General features: G+C 35.7%; 1 protein-coding gene across 3 annotated transcripts in view; it reads right to left on the reverse strand.

Moving 5' to 3' along the window:
• Dp (transcription factor Dp) overlaps window positions 1–15392 on the reverse strand; it is a 29587-nt gene that overhangs the window by 11971 nt on the left and 2224 nt on the right. Inside the window, exons 2-5 of one of the 3 annotated variants that reach the window (XM_067093546.1) lie at window positions 8694–8824; window positions 6881–6971; window positions 4035–4192; window positions 972–1189 (exon numbers count right to left, since the gene is read on the reverse strand). In XM_067093546.1, coding sequence (XP_066949647.1) covers window positions 972–1189; window positions 4035–4192; window positions 6881–6971; window positions 8694–8824 — 598 coding nt within the window. Of the gene's footprint in view, window positions 1–971; window positions 1196–4034; window positions 4193–6880; window positions 6972–8693; window positions 8825–15392 lie in introns of all 3 variants that reach the window. The other 2 variants (XM_067093545.1, XM_067093547.1) reach the window with 2 other exon arrangements.

Below are 15392 nucleotides of genomic sequence, written 5' to 3' on the forward strand. Positions count from 1 at the left end.
AAAAAAAAAAAAAAAAAAAAAAAATTATTGATATTTTGCTATACTTACATTAACATTTGAAAATTAGTAAATAATTTTTTAAATATAAAAAATGTATTTAGTCATAAAAATAACATGAAAATATAGTAATTAGCGAATATTTCTTGACGAAAAAATCCGCACTTTATTGGATTTCCCGCGATTTATTGAAAAATATATACCACAGAAAAATCTGCTAATAAATGAATTGACGAATGCCGAACCGTGAATAAGAGGGGGTCCACTGTACAAGAACCTCTTCTTTTACGCTGTCCTCATTGCCTTTGCTTTAATATTAGTTATTCTGTAATTATAACTTTTGTAACAAATAAAAAATAAAAAAATTCTAAGCCACGTGAAGTGTAATAATGACTGTTGTGTGCATGTGGAATTTCAAACTACTTCTTCCAGTCCAAGTCCAGGTGTACAAGCAATGCTAATGGCTTGTATGTTCTGGTTCCTTTGTACTTACATTGATGTTTTGAGTGTATTAAAATTATTAACTCAATTTAATAAAATTAATCACTTTACCTCTTACACTTTTCACTTATCTACTCAGAGAGAGAGAGAGAGAGAGAGAGAGAGAGAGAGAGAGAGAGAGAGAGAGAGAGAGAGAGAGAGAGAGAGAGAGAGAGAGAGAGAGAGAGAGAGAGAGAGAGAGAGAGAGAGAGAGAGAGAGAGTATTCCATATGAAAGATCATAAAAAATCAACAAATATTGACATTGACAGGCATGTACAAATGCATAAAAATTATACATAATTTGCACATACACAAATTTTTTCAAAATTAATCAAAAACAAATTTTTAAAATGTTTTCAAACATTAAAAAATACAAATGAGAGAGAGAGAGAGAGAGAGAGAGAGAGAGAGAGAGAGAGAGAGAGAGAGAGAGAGAGAGAGAGAGAGCGCTTTGCCATTTGCCAAAATACTAACTGCAATTAAAATATATACCTTTCAACGCCATACTCAAAATCAAATTCGTGTCTCTTCCGAGCTCCGCTGTGATCTAAAATGGGAGTTGTTATGAGGCTTTTAGGTGGTGTTGCACTATGATGATGATGATGATGATGGTGCTGCTGTTGTGGTTGTTGTTGCTGCTGCTGCTGTTGCTGCTGCTGTTGTTGCTGCTGTTGTTGATGATGGTGTTGCTGTGACTGCTGTTGATGCTGCTGTACCTCATCACAAAAGAAATTATGGAATAATTATTAATAATATATAGCAAACAAATGAGCTATCACCATTCTAAAAACCATTGTAAGGAACAACTATTTTCAATAACACCTTTTTTCATACAAAACTGTTTTCAATAACACCTTTTTCCACACAAAATCACCTCATGCATATTTACAAAAGACAGGGACAATAACAATGCTTCCGTGTAAGCCACAAGTTCCGCCCCTGAAATCCCCCTACAGGTTCTCATCACAAATATTATCGAAACATACTAATCATAAGTACAGAAAGAATCCAAAAATTCCACTTACATATTTCATGCCTTCTGCAAATGAGAGCCTTAAATTTAATCCTCTGAGAATCTATATTACATATACAGTACTCAAAATCAGTTAAAATCCTGCAAATTATATCAGAATGGGATTTGAAAATTTTCTGAAATATGAACAATCTACAAGTTTCTACACTGACATCCAGCCATGCACAAAAGAGAACATAGGCTATCAGATTCATTTCAGAGTTGCCTTTCCTTTCACTAACACTTTCTGTACTTGCAAAGCAATACTATAGGTCATTTATCTCAAATTGGTCTTCAAATAAAAGGCAATGCTTTCAAATTATATCCTGCATTCCACTGATCATTTTCATGTCTAACAGGAAGTCATATAGTAAAAAGTTTACAATTCTTAAGAACTAGTATTAATTATTAGATTCTTTGCAAAATAAAATGGACTGAACCCTAATCCCCATAAGACATACAACTATACCATGAAAGGATGACCCAGAGAGTTTGTTTCACAAACATGAGGTGAAAACAGGAGCAAAATACTGACTTTTACATGATTAGATGGAAAGATACAGAGGAAAAGTAGAGTCAAAACTACAAAGCAAAGAAGTCGAGGCAAAAAGCATACTTCAAAGGCCGTTTTAGTGCTGTCGAAGTAGACTTCTGTAGGCAGTAACTCCTTCTGGTCCTCAAGTGATACTAACTTTACATATAACAATCATGGAATTTAAAATCTTCCTTTGATGAAATCACAATTCAGAAGAGGCCAGTTCAGGAATGAAAATAATTTAGGGGATACAGCAGCAAAATTTACACCAAGAATTTCATAACCATAAACAAAAAATCCTGTTCTACATTTTCATTTTTCATCTCATTTCAAGTTTTTCAACACAACCTTAAAAGCTTCAAATCTTTACTTCAATTCAAATAAACCTAATTAAAAATATGAAAAATCATTAGTTCTGAAATATGAATTTTCAAATTTACATCACACCATCATCCCTCAAAAGCAGAAATCAACTGACAAATTCTGGATGTCTGGATATTGGCAAAATTACTTATTTTATAAATCATATATCTGGCTTTATTTCTGAAAACTTGACAAATAGCCAAGCACTGGGGCAACTTCAGCCATTCAGTGCTTTAAACAGTGAAAAGAGGGAATTGGAGTGGTTGGACAGCAAGACTTAAGGAAGTGAAATGGTGGTCAAGTTAGTGGCTAAAAAGTGGGTGCAGCTAGGAGCCGAAAGGACACAGCAAAAGCCCTTTCATAAAACCTACAGTAAATCATGTGGTGTACCATTGGCTCTGCCCCCTATGGAATTGCACCAGCATACTGCACATGGACTTCTATTAAAACTGGAATAAGTTTTCATTGCATAATTCGTTTTGAGATATAGATCTCTCAAGTCTGTATTCTTAAGTTACCCCAGCTCAGGAGGGAAAAAATTACTATCAGTCCATTCTGATTCCAATTTTTCTGTAAAAGTTAATCAATTAACTCTAAAATGTTATAGTACTGACCAAATAGGAATTGTGCAGTCCAGCTAGTGGAAATGAGGCTGAGAAATCCTCCAACCTTAAAACATTCCTAATTTTTATTGAATATGAATTCAAATTGTCCAATGCTATATGCAGCTATAGAAAAAAATGTCCAAATTCTCACTTTCCCCCACTTTCCATTATGTGACAAGTTGGGATCCATAAATAAGACAACCAAATGGTTAAAAACTGAAAACTGAAAAATCCAAGTATTAAAAGGAAGGGAGTTGCTTACAATTATGGCCTTCAATATACTGTACAAGTATAAAGCATATGGAGGAAACATGCTTAAAAGATACACAGATCAGTCTTGACACTTGGGAAGGAAGGATGTGGGGATCGTATACTCCTAATGCAGTATATATCTAAAAATTATGACTATTAAGCTTGGTTTCAAGAGGAATGACACCAAACCAATTCTCCTTATGATTTGGCACTGAAACGAGTAATTTTACAATATCGTACAGGTTAAGTTTAAAAATGAGGTGCCTGGAGAAAACGCAATGCCATATCAGTATAACATGCAACAAACGTTTTAGAATTTAATTTTCTTCCAAGGAAAACCGCAGAAAAGATTACTTCTGTACTAAAAATAATTCTAGATTTACCTGAAAAAGTTCTTATATTTCAACTGCACAACAAGAAACACCTAAGCATTCCACATAAAAATATGGTACATTAGTCATACATTTAACGTTCAATTCAGCACCCACACAGATATTGAGTGATAAGATAACCTACATGCAGCACACACTTACTCGTGAGTTGATTAAATCTATGAGATGGTGTATAGCCAAAGACTAGACTCTAAAATATCAAAATGGAGACATAGAAATATTTCTACAACAAAACTAATTTCAATGTTTATTTCATCTCATTAATTCTGAACGGCTAATCCAAACTACAGTAAGTGTACATTCTCACTACTCAAATGAGACAAATTATTGTACATTTGTAGCAATGGAAAACTTTTAAAGTCACTCCTTCAATTCCATCTCCAACATAGTACCTACCACAGGGTTGCCTGATAGGGAACCGGTTTGTGTTCGAATTACAACAGGTGAGGTAGATAACGATCGACCAGTGACAACGGTATGTTGCTGCTGCTCCACTATTTTTAAAGGTGATTTTATGGGAGCATTATTCACTGGCAATACAACTTGGTTGCCTCCTTGAAGAGAGAGAGAGAGAGAAAAAAAAGAGCAAATTAAATTTCAAAAATATAATTACTGTGAAAATATACAAAATACATACCATCAGTAGTAACAAAAATACAGCTTTATATATTTTTCAAACAAAAAATTGAGTATAATTATACTTCTTAATTCATGAACCACACGAAAAAAATTGAGTATAATTATACTTCTTAATTCATGGACCACACGACTAATCACAAAAAAAAATAAATACATATATATTTTTTTCTCCATGCATATTACTAAGAAAATACCATTTCCCCCTTACTATGCATTTTCTCTTACGTAGTTTTCTGTAAACTGAAAGAATAGAAACCACAATTTAATGACAAATTATCCTCACCTTGAAAAACATGTTCAGATGATGGTTTAAAATCAAGACACCCCACTCTGTCACTTGCAATCAACGGATAAAGGTAACTAAAAAAGAGCCACATACCACTGAAACTTAGGAAACAAACTCATGCTCTGTATGAATTCTAGACAGTAGCAGAAGACAAAGACAACCTCTCTCACACCCTGTGTTAGTGCCTATCATTTCTGAAATCCAGAAGTGCTAACTATCTCACTTCTTGTGAGCCTGTTGATTAATAGTTCCAAGCTTTCCTAAACTTGTTTTGTTTCTGGTGATAGAAATTCATTTCTCTTCAAAATGTGGTTCGGATCCCACAATAAGCTGTAGGTCCCGTTCCTAGGTAACCAGTTGGTTCTTAGCCATGTAAAATAAATCTAATCCTTTGGGCCAGCCTTAGGAGAGCTGTTAATCAGCTTAGTGGTCTGGTTAAACTAAGGTATACTTAACTTTTTTGCCTTTTCCATATTTTTGTCAGAAGTTGAAAATACTGAGAAAAATAGGCCTTTCAGTGAAAATTATCCAGTAATTATAATTAAAAATTCCAACATAAAACTCTCAAAGATATTAATTCAAGAGTGTGGTTTGTCTTTAAGTCTGGGATGTGAACAACCAACAGAGTGGTAATTCAGGTATGTTGTGGTATTGTTCAGTTCTTGTTCCAGTACTTGCATACCTCTGACAGGAAAATTTGATTAATATCAACCAGTTTAGTCTTGTAATTGTTTTGTCGTTATACTATTAAATCACATAAAAAAAAAAGTTTCAGCAAGCTTACAATGAATCTTTTGCTCTTTTGTATAAATGAACATGTAATCAAATTACTTCCAGTTTTTATTCAATAATGATCATTATCAATATCCAGACACTTACTTCATAATTATACAATGGTCCCATTATATTTTTTATCCCATTTCCTCAAAGTAAGTTACTCCTAATACTCCCAGAAAGTCCAATTTTCCCTTTAATGTCCTAGCTACCTCGACCTTAAGAAGGCTATGTAAAAGTAATGAGTCTGATATAAAAAAAACTCTTAACCATCACTTTTATCTATACTCCTAACCCCTCTGTTCCACTGTAACTCCTCAAACTACAAGAAGTGAATCAGTTGGCACTGGGGTACTTGAAGGAACCATGGACCTTTGTCATCATTATCTACTAATTTAGTATCAAGGATTTGTGCAGATGCATAAATAGGCTTAATCAAAGTAAGGGATTTGTACCGAAAAAATTTGTTTTTTGACAAATTGAATTTTTATATATGTACTATACTGCTGGTATCAGTGTCCAGCTATTTTTCAATCTAGGCTTCATATACTCATCAAGTACTACTTTCAAAGTGCATCTTTTTTTGGGAAGGAATGAAATTAAAATGGAAGTTAGTTTTAGATACCATTCTAATTCACCAATACTGATCATAAAAACTATATATACAATGCCTTAAAACAGACCAATTTAACTGCAGGCATTTCCTTGATTTAACAAAGTGCAGCTGTCAAAAAAAAAAAATCATCTGGCATAGAAAGACATTCTCTTAATTGATTTGGATAAAATAATGATTGAAACAAAGAGGAGGGGATGCCACGTAACAGAATGTGATGACTTGAGTACATTCAGCTTAGTGCTGTGTACTATTTGTTCCTGTCCTTTGTGATACTTCCCTAGCTTAGGCTTCAGGTAATGAGTGTTTCATCTTGTGGATTTATCATGATCGTGCTGTGATAGAGACAAGTAATTTGCATGTTTATTTTTTAAAATATAAGATCTATATTTAAAAAATTTATTTATGGAGGCCAAAGTTGGTTAAAGCCTACCTTAGTTTTCTTGTATAAACTTTCTAATTATGCTTGCCTTTCATTTACCCAATTTAGGCAGCCTAGTATCACTTTAACAACATGCTTTATAAGAATGATTATGAATTTTCATTCATATTAAAATATTCTTTATGCAAAGGACTATCTGTAATAAATAAAATTATCAGAAGTTCAAATATCAACTCATCTCAATGGAACGTAGTAGTAACGACTGCAAAATTTGGCAAAAATCTGCCAATCAGGCCAATGTCATTATACACAGAGATGAAAGTTTTAAGAAACACAAACATATTAAAAAAAGAAAATACATTTATGCATGCGTGCATAAGCAATCAAAATTTACTTAACAACCGATTAAAACTTTGCACGGTATTAATTTGCTGAAAGCAACATTTAAATACAGGTGCAGCGTCCTAACATAATTGACAGATCATACAACCAATGTCTATTTTTAAGAAATTACAAGTAACAGGATATGTACTGGTAACCAAACTTACGAACAGATTGGATGCTGTGTTGACCTTGTTTGGTAGGTATGGCAATAATCTGACCAGCTGGAAGCTTACCAGTTTGTAGCACTGCTTGTCCCTGGGATAAAAAGAAAATTATTGTGAGAGAGAATATCTGTCTCTACCCTTAGAATCACAGCAAAATTCATTACCTACTACAAACAAACAGCGCTTACTGTTTCTGGCTTTCCCAACTTGAGCCAATACTTTTTTTTATGATAGGTACCCAGCTACCATGCATCTTAAGAAAGCTCCCACCAATCTTTCCCTGCCCACTGCAGGCAGAACAAGAGCACTCAGAATAAACTACCTATCCACCTCTACTAACCCTTTGGAACATATACTAAGAGAACCAGTTAGATGATGGGTTTCCCCAAAAATATTGTGTTAAATCTTGTATGGCATGGGAAATTCTTTAAGTTACTACTACCGATTCCCACCAGATGCTGTAGGTGTGCCAAAATTCTTAAATTAATTTGCAAATTTCCTTTATATGCAAACCTGTTCTTTAATATGCATACCTCAGGAAAAATCTATTGTTGTTGTTGAGGCTTGGTAACAACATACTCTAGTTAACTAGCAGCAGACAAATGAAATGGTGGGGGATGAACCCATTCACTGAGTAAGCTGGGGGATGAACTCAATCACTGAGTAAGCAACATTACTTTTTCCTTCAGGAACAGGGACAAATGCGGGATGAGTCGGAGGTGGGATTATCATGACATGTCAATCACCACTATGTGCAAGTATTGGATCCACTCCATCTGTATAACCTCCCCCTGGCAATGGAGGTGATCACTTAAACATTCCAACAGCTTGAGATGCATCTGACTGACAGCTCAGTTAGGTGGCAAACTGCCCACACAAAAACCTTCATTGCCAACCTACTCAGGAGGAGGAGGAGACTGTACTTCCTTGCTTGTTGGCATAAAGCCATGGTTGTGTTGTCGTTCATCAATGCCACAGTGTCCCATCAACTGTCCCTAGAATGCTTGTAGTTCCAGAGGCACAACACCCTTTTCAAAAACATTCATGTCCAAGTAAAAATCCTGTCAAGTTCACACACTCAACACAAATACACCACTGAGCATGATATATGTGTGACCAGCGTTGCTTCAGACAATTCTGAAGTGAATGCATGTAAATACTTCTGCAAGCCAAGAATTTCTCAACAGAAGTACAGGTGATTGAAAGATTTTCCATAGCCAATCTGGCAAACACAGAACAACATACCCTAATTATGGAGACATTTTACAAGGAAACCTTTCCTCTCTGTTCAAGGTGAAATGAGAAATGCGCTTCGGTTGTGTGTTTAAAGTGGTCAAATATTTGAAATGGATAACAAAAAATTCTCAAACAAAAAACAGACCTAACAGGAAAAAAACAGAACTAAAAGAATTACACATAGCAATTCTTCATGATCATGAAAGAAATATTTAATACATAGTAGTAAAAGGTTTTCCTCAACAGTTTTTATCCTTAACATATGGTTTTAGCACCATTATGTTTCTTTCCATTGTTATCAAAGTATATTTAAATCTAAAACTACTAAAAATCTGCTACAATTATCACCATATACTCAGGATGAAGTGAATGTCACAAATCAAAATTACTTCTAATTAGAATTATCCAAGCACTGGAAATACAAGATCTAGATAATTTAAACACAATAAATTCTGCAATACTCTTTCAAACACAAGACAGAGCTTTCTTTAAAAAAAAAATAAATAAATAAATAAATTTGGTAAAAATACATATAAATGAAGAACCTGAAAAACAAAACCGATGACAACCAACTTACCTGATCGCCAGACGTCTTAACAAAAGTTGCTTTGACACTGCCACCAGAAGCACCAGCTCCAACGCCAGTCAGCTGGATGGGCATCTGACCGCCCTTTCCTCCCATAACTTTGATCATTTGAGGTTGCCCACCTAAAAATAAATATTCTTTGTTAATACAAAATTTTAATTCAAGCCCAAAACTTACTGAGCCCAACCTGCTGACTATAAAATGTTCTCAGAAAAAAAAAAAAATTTCCAAAAGAAAAGCATTAGTTCCATGCCAGATTAGGTACAATGATTAGAGAACAACTGTTGTGAATTATAGAATAAATCTCAGTTATCAACCTGTTTCATTCTTTGGTATTAGTCTTTGATAACTTAAAGCAGGGCAGAGAGAGAAATTAGGTATAAATTATTGGTTGTATTAAAAATATAACTTCTATGCAACTCATATTTAAGAAAATAACTTACTAGTGCCCAAATCTCAATATTGGCAGGGTGGACACATTCTAATTCCCCCAACTGGAGGACTGGGTCAGACTGATATGTGAAATCGCAGATATAAGTTGAATCATAACAACAGGGAGCTGCATGTGTATGTGCCAAGTACTGAAGTGATCCACAGTAAAATCAAAGTTTATACAATGTGTGTAATACCTGTATATTGGCACAAGTGCTTATTTCAAAATACCTGTATAAGACAATATAACTTTATTATGTGTAATGCATAAAAAGATACCCCAGGATCTCTACATCATCTTGGATACCATTATGGGAGAATGAGAGGGGTGAAATGAAAAGGATGATTGTTCCATCTGCTCAAAACCTCCCCTAAAACAAACCCACCAAATCCACAACTATCACACCTCCTAAAGAAATGAGTGTGACTGCATATGTCAACTGACATTTGAAACCCGCTGTCATTAATACTGTATTAATATCCAAATTCTGCTTAACGCATAACCCATGACTACAGTGACTATCTACAGTCCTACCCCCTAAACTCCTTTGGTTTTATACATACATATCCTCAGATTATGGCCCCCAGTTTGGGATTCATGGGATGCCACTTTCTTTTTCACTCACCGAGTAAAGACGTTTTCTTTGCGTCACTAGGTAAACTTCATAAATCAGTCGTAACGAAGGTACACAATTCAATAAAATAAAGAAAAAGTATGCAATGTTCGCAGAGGGTAGAGGTAAAATTCAATAAATTCAAAACTATGTACTGTACAGGTAAAGATGTACAGAGAAATAAGCTGTAAAAATGTGCGAGCGCTAAGTACGAGAGATGTAATACAGATTGCACCAGCATTTTTCTCCGAGGTTACCAAAGTAATTTTCTCAGAACGACACTAATATAACTCTTAGCTGTCTCTGATATGTCTCAGTATGTTAACAAATTCATTTTATCAAACCAGCGTGACTGAACAACCTCATCTCATGTCATGTGAGGTCCTAGTTACAAAGACTTTGCGAATGGGCATAATACAGTAACTGTACTGCCTTTGTATAATATTTATGTACAAAAATATAAATAATATAAAGTTTCCTTACCAATTTTACACTTAAAAGCGCGAAAACTTATAAATGTCCTTCAAAAATTAACCAATTTCTGCAGGGGTATCATCTCTGAAAAGCACAGTAACTTTGCGAATGGGTATCACACCTTGTAAAAGTACACTAACTGTATGTGCTGTAATTACCTTTGTATCATATTTATGCATTTACAAAAGTAAAAATAATACTTTTTCATACAGATTTTACACATAAAATCATGAAAACTTATAAATTAGTTCAAAATTAAACCAACACTTCTGCAGGGTTTCTCAAAGATTTTGCAAATGTAGTGTCTGTGAAAAAATCTCCTATGTCAATTAGGTTCCAATGAAAAGTTTGCGCATCTGTGAATTTGCACAACCCGAATCATGTGAGATCAAGGTATTACTGTATATGAAGACGATCGGGCTCTTATCTCTTGAACAGTTTCCGTAACATTGGAATCTTTATCATCAAGGAATTAGCATAAGCCCTTACTTTCTTGAGCCAGTGCAAAAGCATCGTTAATAAATGTCTAGCTGTACGTTCCCCAAAGTCACTTATCCTAACTTTCAACTGTGCGGAGAACCAGGCAAAAAAGAATATCTCACTCTCTGTAGCTACTTACTGCTGACACTGACAAACCCTTCTCAGCCCAAGGAAATAACGGATGTCGACTTGTAGGGAACACTGGCATGGAAATGATTTCCACTGACTTGTGCAAGCTAACTGGAGACCACAAGGCACTGGCTGCTTTCTCAAAAATATGTTCCCCTGAAATACTGCTGAATATCCTCCATGTGTGAAAGCCCTATGTATCCAGAATGAAGGAACTTAACCCTACAACTGGACAGCCTTCCTGGTCTCTCCAATACTAAGGTCAGCTCACCTGAATATCATCCTTGGTTCCACCAGAGTTATGGTAACAGAGTCTTCCTAATACCCCCAAGAAAAACAGCTTGTCAAAATTCTTTTTATTATTATGGCACATGGAGAGAATGCATACAATGCCAGACTGCCCCAAAAGTGAAATCAAACACTTTCTAGGCTATGGATCCCTCTTGTTGCAATTGGTTGCAAACAGGCCTAATATTAGGATTCCCCATAACTGCTACTGTGCCTTCCAGATACTGTACTCACTTTCGTTTTCCCTGGGGGTGGTAGAGTCTGGTTCTCCTGCCAAGGCTGCCATGCCACCACACTGTTTTCCTGACATGGACACTAGAATGATGTTGACCTTGTGCTTCTCAGACCCAGCCTTTAATGATGGTGTGTTTATATATCATGCAAACCCCCAGACTGGGCAAACTTTCAGGTTGTAAAAAAAACCATCGATGGAAAGCGGAAGATATGCAAATGTACATGGTGTAAGAAAAAAATTCTAAAAAACATTCCCTACCTTCCACAAGAAGTTAAGAGTGACTATTTACAACCCTGTGCGGGGCCTCTTTTACAAAACACTCGTAAATTTTATCAAGTTGTACATGTTTTTTCTACTAATTTATCTTATTTTGTTAAATTATAATTACAGCTCACACAATATCATAACAGATAAGAACTAAAACCAGTAACAAATTCTCAGTATATTCGTTGTAAAATATTTACGTAAATTTACTGAGATCGGGAGATGCAGTAACTTTTTTGGAGGTATACATGGTTTTCTAATATTTCTTCGCAAAATTACAATTATAACTGACATCATATCATAAAAGATAAGAACTAAAACCATCAGCAATCCGAGTATATTTATGAGCAAATAAATAAAAGACGTCATGGGATAGAGAGTAGCAAGACATAACCCCATCAAGTCGAGAACAATACTGATCTCTCTGAGACACCCACTGACTGAGCTGAGGTAAATCTAAAGTTTCCACCAGTCATTTATGGGCCATTGAAGAGATGGAAACTCTTTCCCGATCAATACAGCCAAATCGTATGGCGTGTAACATTAATACTCATATGCGGATTCCCATCCATCACCCAAAAACCTGTTATAGATACTGTACTCATATGAGGATTCCCGTCCATTAAGGGTCAACTCTCATTCATTCACCACACTCCTTATTCCAAATCCCCTCTTTCGCTACGTTATTGTAAGCAGGCGTTAACTTACTGGTTTTCACACCAAACCGGAGGTAAATTTTTTTTCACACAGGTGTTCACTATTGGGTATTAAGTCAAGCCAGAGTTTGCCTTTTCATTATTGTAAGCTGGCATGAACTTACAGGTTTTTATGCCAGGCTGAATGCTGCCTTTTTTTTTTTTAAGTATAAAGCCTTCAACTTACGGGATTTAACACCCAAACCCCACGTAATGACAACATTCCTCTACCGCAGCACTCACCCCCAACACAACCAACTCGGCCCTCCCATTGATGCTACCTAACCCCACCATCCCTCAGGAAAATCCTCTCTTCGACATTACCAACCTCCTGTGGGACACACTCTATGCCTACTCACCACTGAGAAGTGTTTTATGTATTGTGATGTTTTCCAAAACGCAGCGAAAGAAAAACAATAACTGCACTCTTTCATTACTCCAAAACTATTATATATAGGTAGGAGGTTGATTTTCTGAAATTACATACTTCACACCAGTGAATTATTCTTAAAATTTTGTAACAATTAAATATGCCTATTTTCATATCAATTCATAATCATAAAAAAGTATTATAAGTGGCTAATTGTCATTTGTGTATACTGCAGCATAACATTTACTTATTGATTTATACTGTACATTATTAGTGTACAAAAGTCATGCAACAGTGTTTACATATTCAACCACTGCTTAATTTACCAAGACTGTAATTTATCTCCAATTTTTATTACTACATTTTTAAATTTGTAAAAATAAAAGCTTTAGCCAATACAATTTTCGAAATAATATTCTACTAGTGTCTCATCATCATCACTGCCAGTGCCATGTGCTGCAAAAATACCTCCACAAAATTGTGACACTGTTTAACAAAAACCTAGTCTTCTACAACCTCACAGTTCTCATCCGAGTAGATCTGGGTCATCTAACTCTTTTGAGCACCCACTGGACCCCAGCTTACACTACTACATATTATTCTCCACCTCCATCATCATTATCTATATATGAAAACTGTAACTGCCCTTATAATATTCTCCTTCACGTTTTATTCTCAAATCAATAAAATCTTTCTGACAGTTTCACTGCCATACCATGATTCATGTCTGTATGACAGCACAGATATTACTAAACCCATGTACAGTATATCTAACTTCAATATGCAGTTTCAATTTATTTGATTTCCAAACCTTATTCATCCTGCATATGGTCAGATTTTCCTTTTTTTTACTGCTTTCACTAAATTTCAACTCAGGAGAACCTGTACTGGATATCACTGTTAAAACAACTTGTTGAGTGCTACCATAGTATGATATCTACCATCCATTTTCTACATTTGACCCCTCAGGGGCTAGTACTAAACACACCGAAACAGTGTAGGCGAGTCACTGTTTCGCCGTGTTTAGTACTAGCCCTGGAGGATCAAATAGTTCTGTATCTAGTTTGGAGAAGTAACTGCCATAGGCATTAATTGGGTTGTTTGGTAGTTAGCATCCTAATTTTTGGTAGGTCGCAAACAGCTCAGTAGATTATCATACTACAGTAGCACCACTTGTTGCAGACTTCATTTTCATGATGCTGGTTTTTGTGTCATTCTTAAATCAAATAACTAATTTATTGCAGAATTTTTATAAATTACAATGACAATATTATAACCGAAATGTTTTAACATAACACATCTTGTTTTTAAATTATGAAAAATTTGATAAATTTCCTTTCCAATGGTATATATTACTGCAGTTTGTGCCAATTTCTTCATTTCAAAATCTAAAGAAAAATAAGTAAAAATTATTTGAGATTTTCTGTTTTTGACTGGTTGAAAGATGATTCTATTAGAACACTTTGTACATAGGAGGATAGATAGGAGTAAACTGTCACTGAACTACCTACCTCTCCTCAGACATCATTAAAATGCTACCCTGACACCATTATATTTATGGTCAAATATACTGTATTCAAATTATATGGATTACACCACTCGTCTTTGGATGGGGACAAAATGTGCATGTTGGCATTTGATGTTATGGAATTTCATGAAAGTTAAGTGAATTTGTGTGTTAAATAGATTTTTCTAATATTTTTTGGAGAGCTTTTGTTGAATTCGACATTTCCAAGGAATACTGTTGGCTAACCCATTGAACACACCCCCAAGTTGAACAATAACAGAGGGCCAAAAGTGGGGAACCACAGTCTTAGAATAGGGGACCAAAGTGGGGAACCATTGTCTTCGAATGACCAAAGTGGGGGACCACAGTCTTGGAATCTTGGAATAGGGGACCAAAGTGGGGAAGCATAGTCTTGGAATAGAGGACAAAAGTGGAGAATCATACTCTTGGAACAGGGGCCCAAAGTGGGGAATCATCCTCTTGGAATAGTGGACCAAAATGGAGAATCAGTCTTTGAAAGACCAAAGTTAGGGACCACAGTCTTGGAATCTTGGATTGAGGACCAAAGAGGGAGTCACACTCATGAAATAGGGGACCAAAATGGGGAACCACAGTCTTGGAATAGGGGACAAAACTGGGGAATCAGTGCCTTGGAATAGGGGACCAAAGTGGGGGAACCATAGCCTTGGAATAAGGGGCTAAAGTGGGGAACCATAGTCTTGGAATATGGGAACAAATTGGGGAATCAGAGTCTTGGAATGGAGGACAAAACTGGGGAATCAGTGTCTTGGAATAGGGGACCAAAGTGGGGGAACCATTGTCTTGGAATAAGAGACTAAAGTGGGGAACCATAGTCTTGGAATAGGGGAACAAATTGGGGAATCAGAGACTTGGAATATGGGATCAAAGTGGGGACCCATAGCCTTGGAATAAGGGACCAAAGTAGGGAACCATACTCTTGGAATAAGAGGCTAAAGTGGGGAACCATAGTCTTAGAATAGGGGACCAAACTGGGGAATCAGTCTTGGAATAGGGGACCGAACTGGGGAATCAGTCTTGGAACAGGGGACCAAAGTGGGAAACCATAGTCTTGGAATAGGGGACAAAAGTGGGGAACCATAGTCTTGGAATAATGGACTAAAGTGGGGAACCATAGTCTTGGAATAATGGACTAAAGTGGGGAACAATAGTCTTGGAATAGG

Source organism: Macrobrachium rosenbergii, chromosome 50 (assembly GCF_040412425.1).
Source record: "Macrobrachium rosenbergii isolate ZJJX-2024 chromosome 50, ASM4041242v1, whole genome shotgun sequence".
Classification (NCBI taxonomy): domain Eukaryota; kingdom Metazoa; phylum Arthropoda; class Malacostraca; order Decapoda; family Palaemonidae; genus Macrobrachium; species Macrobrachium rosenbergii.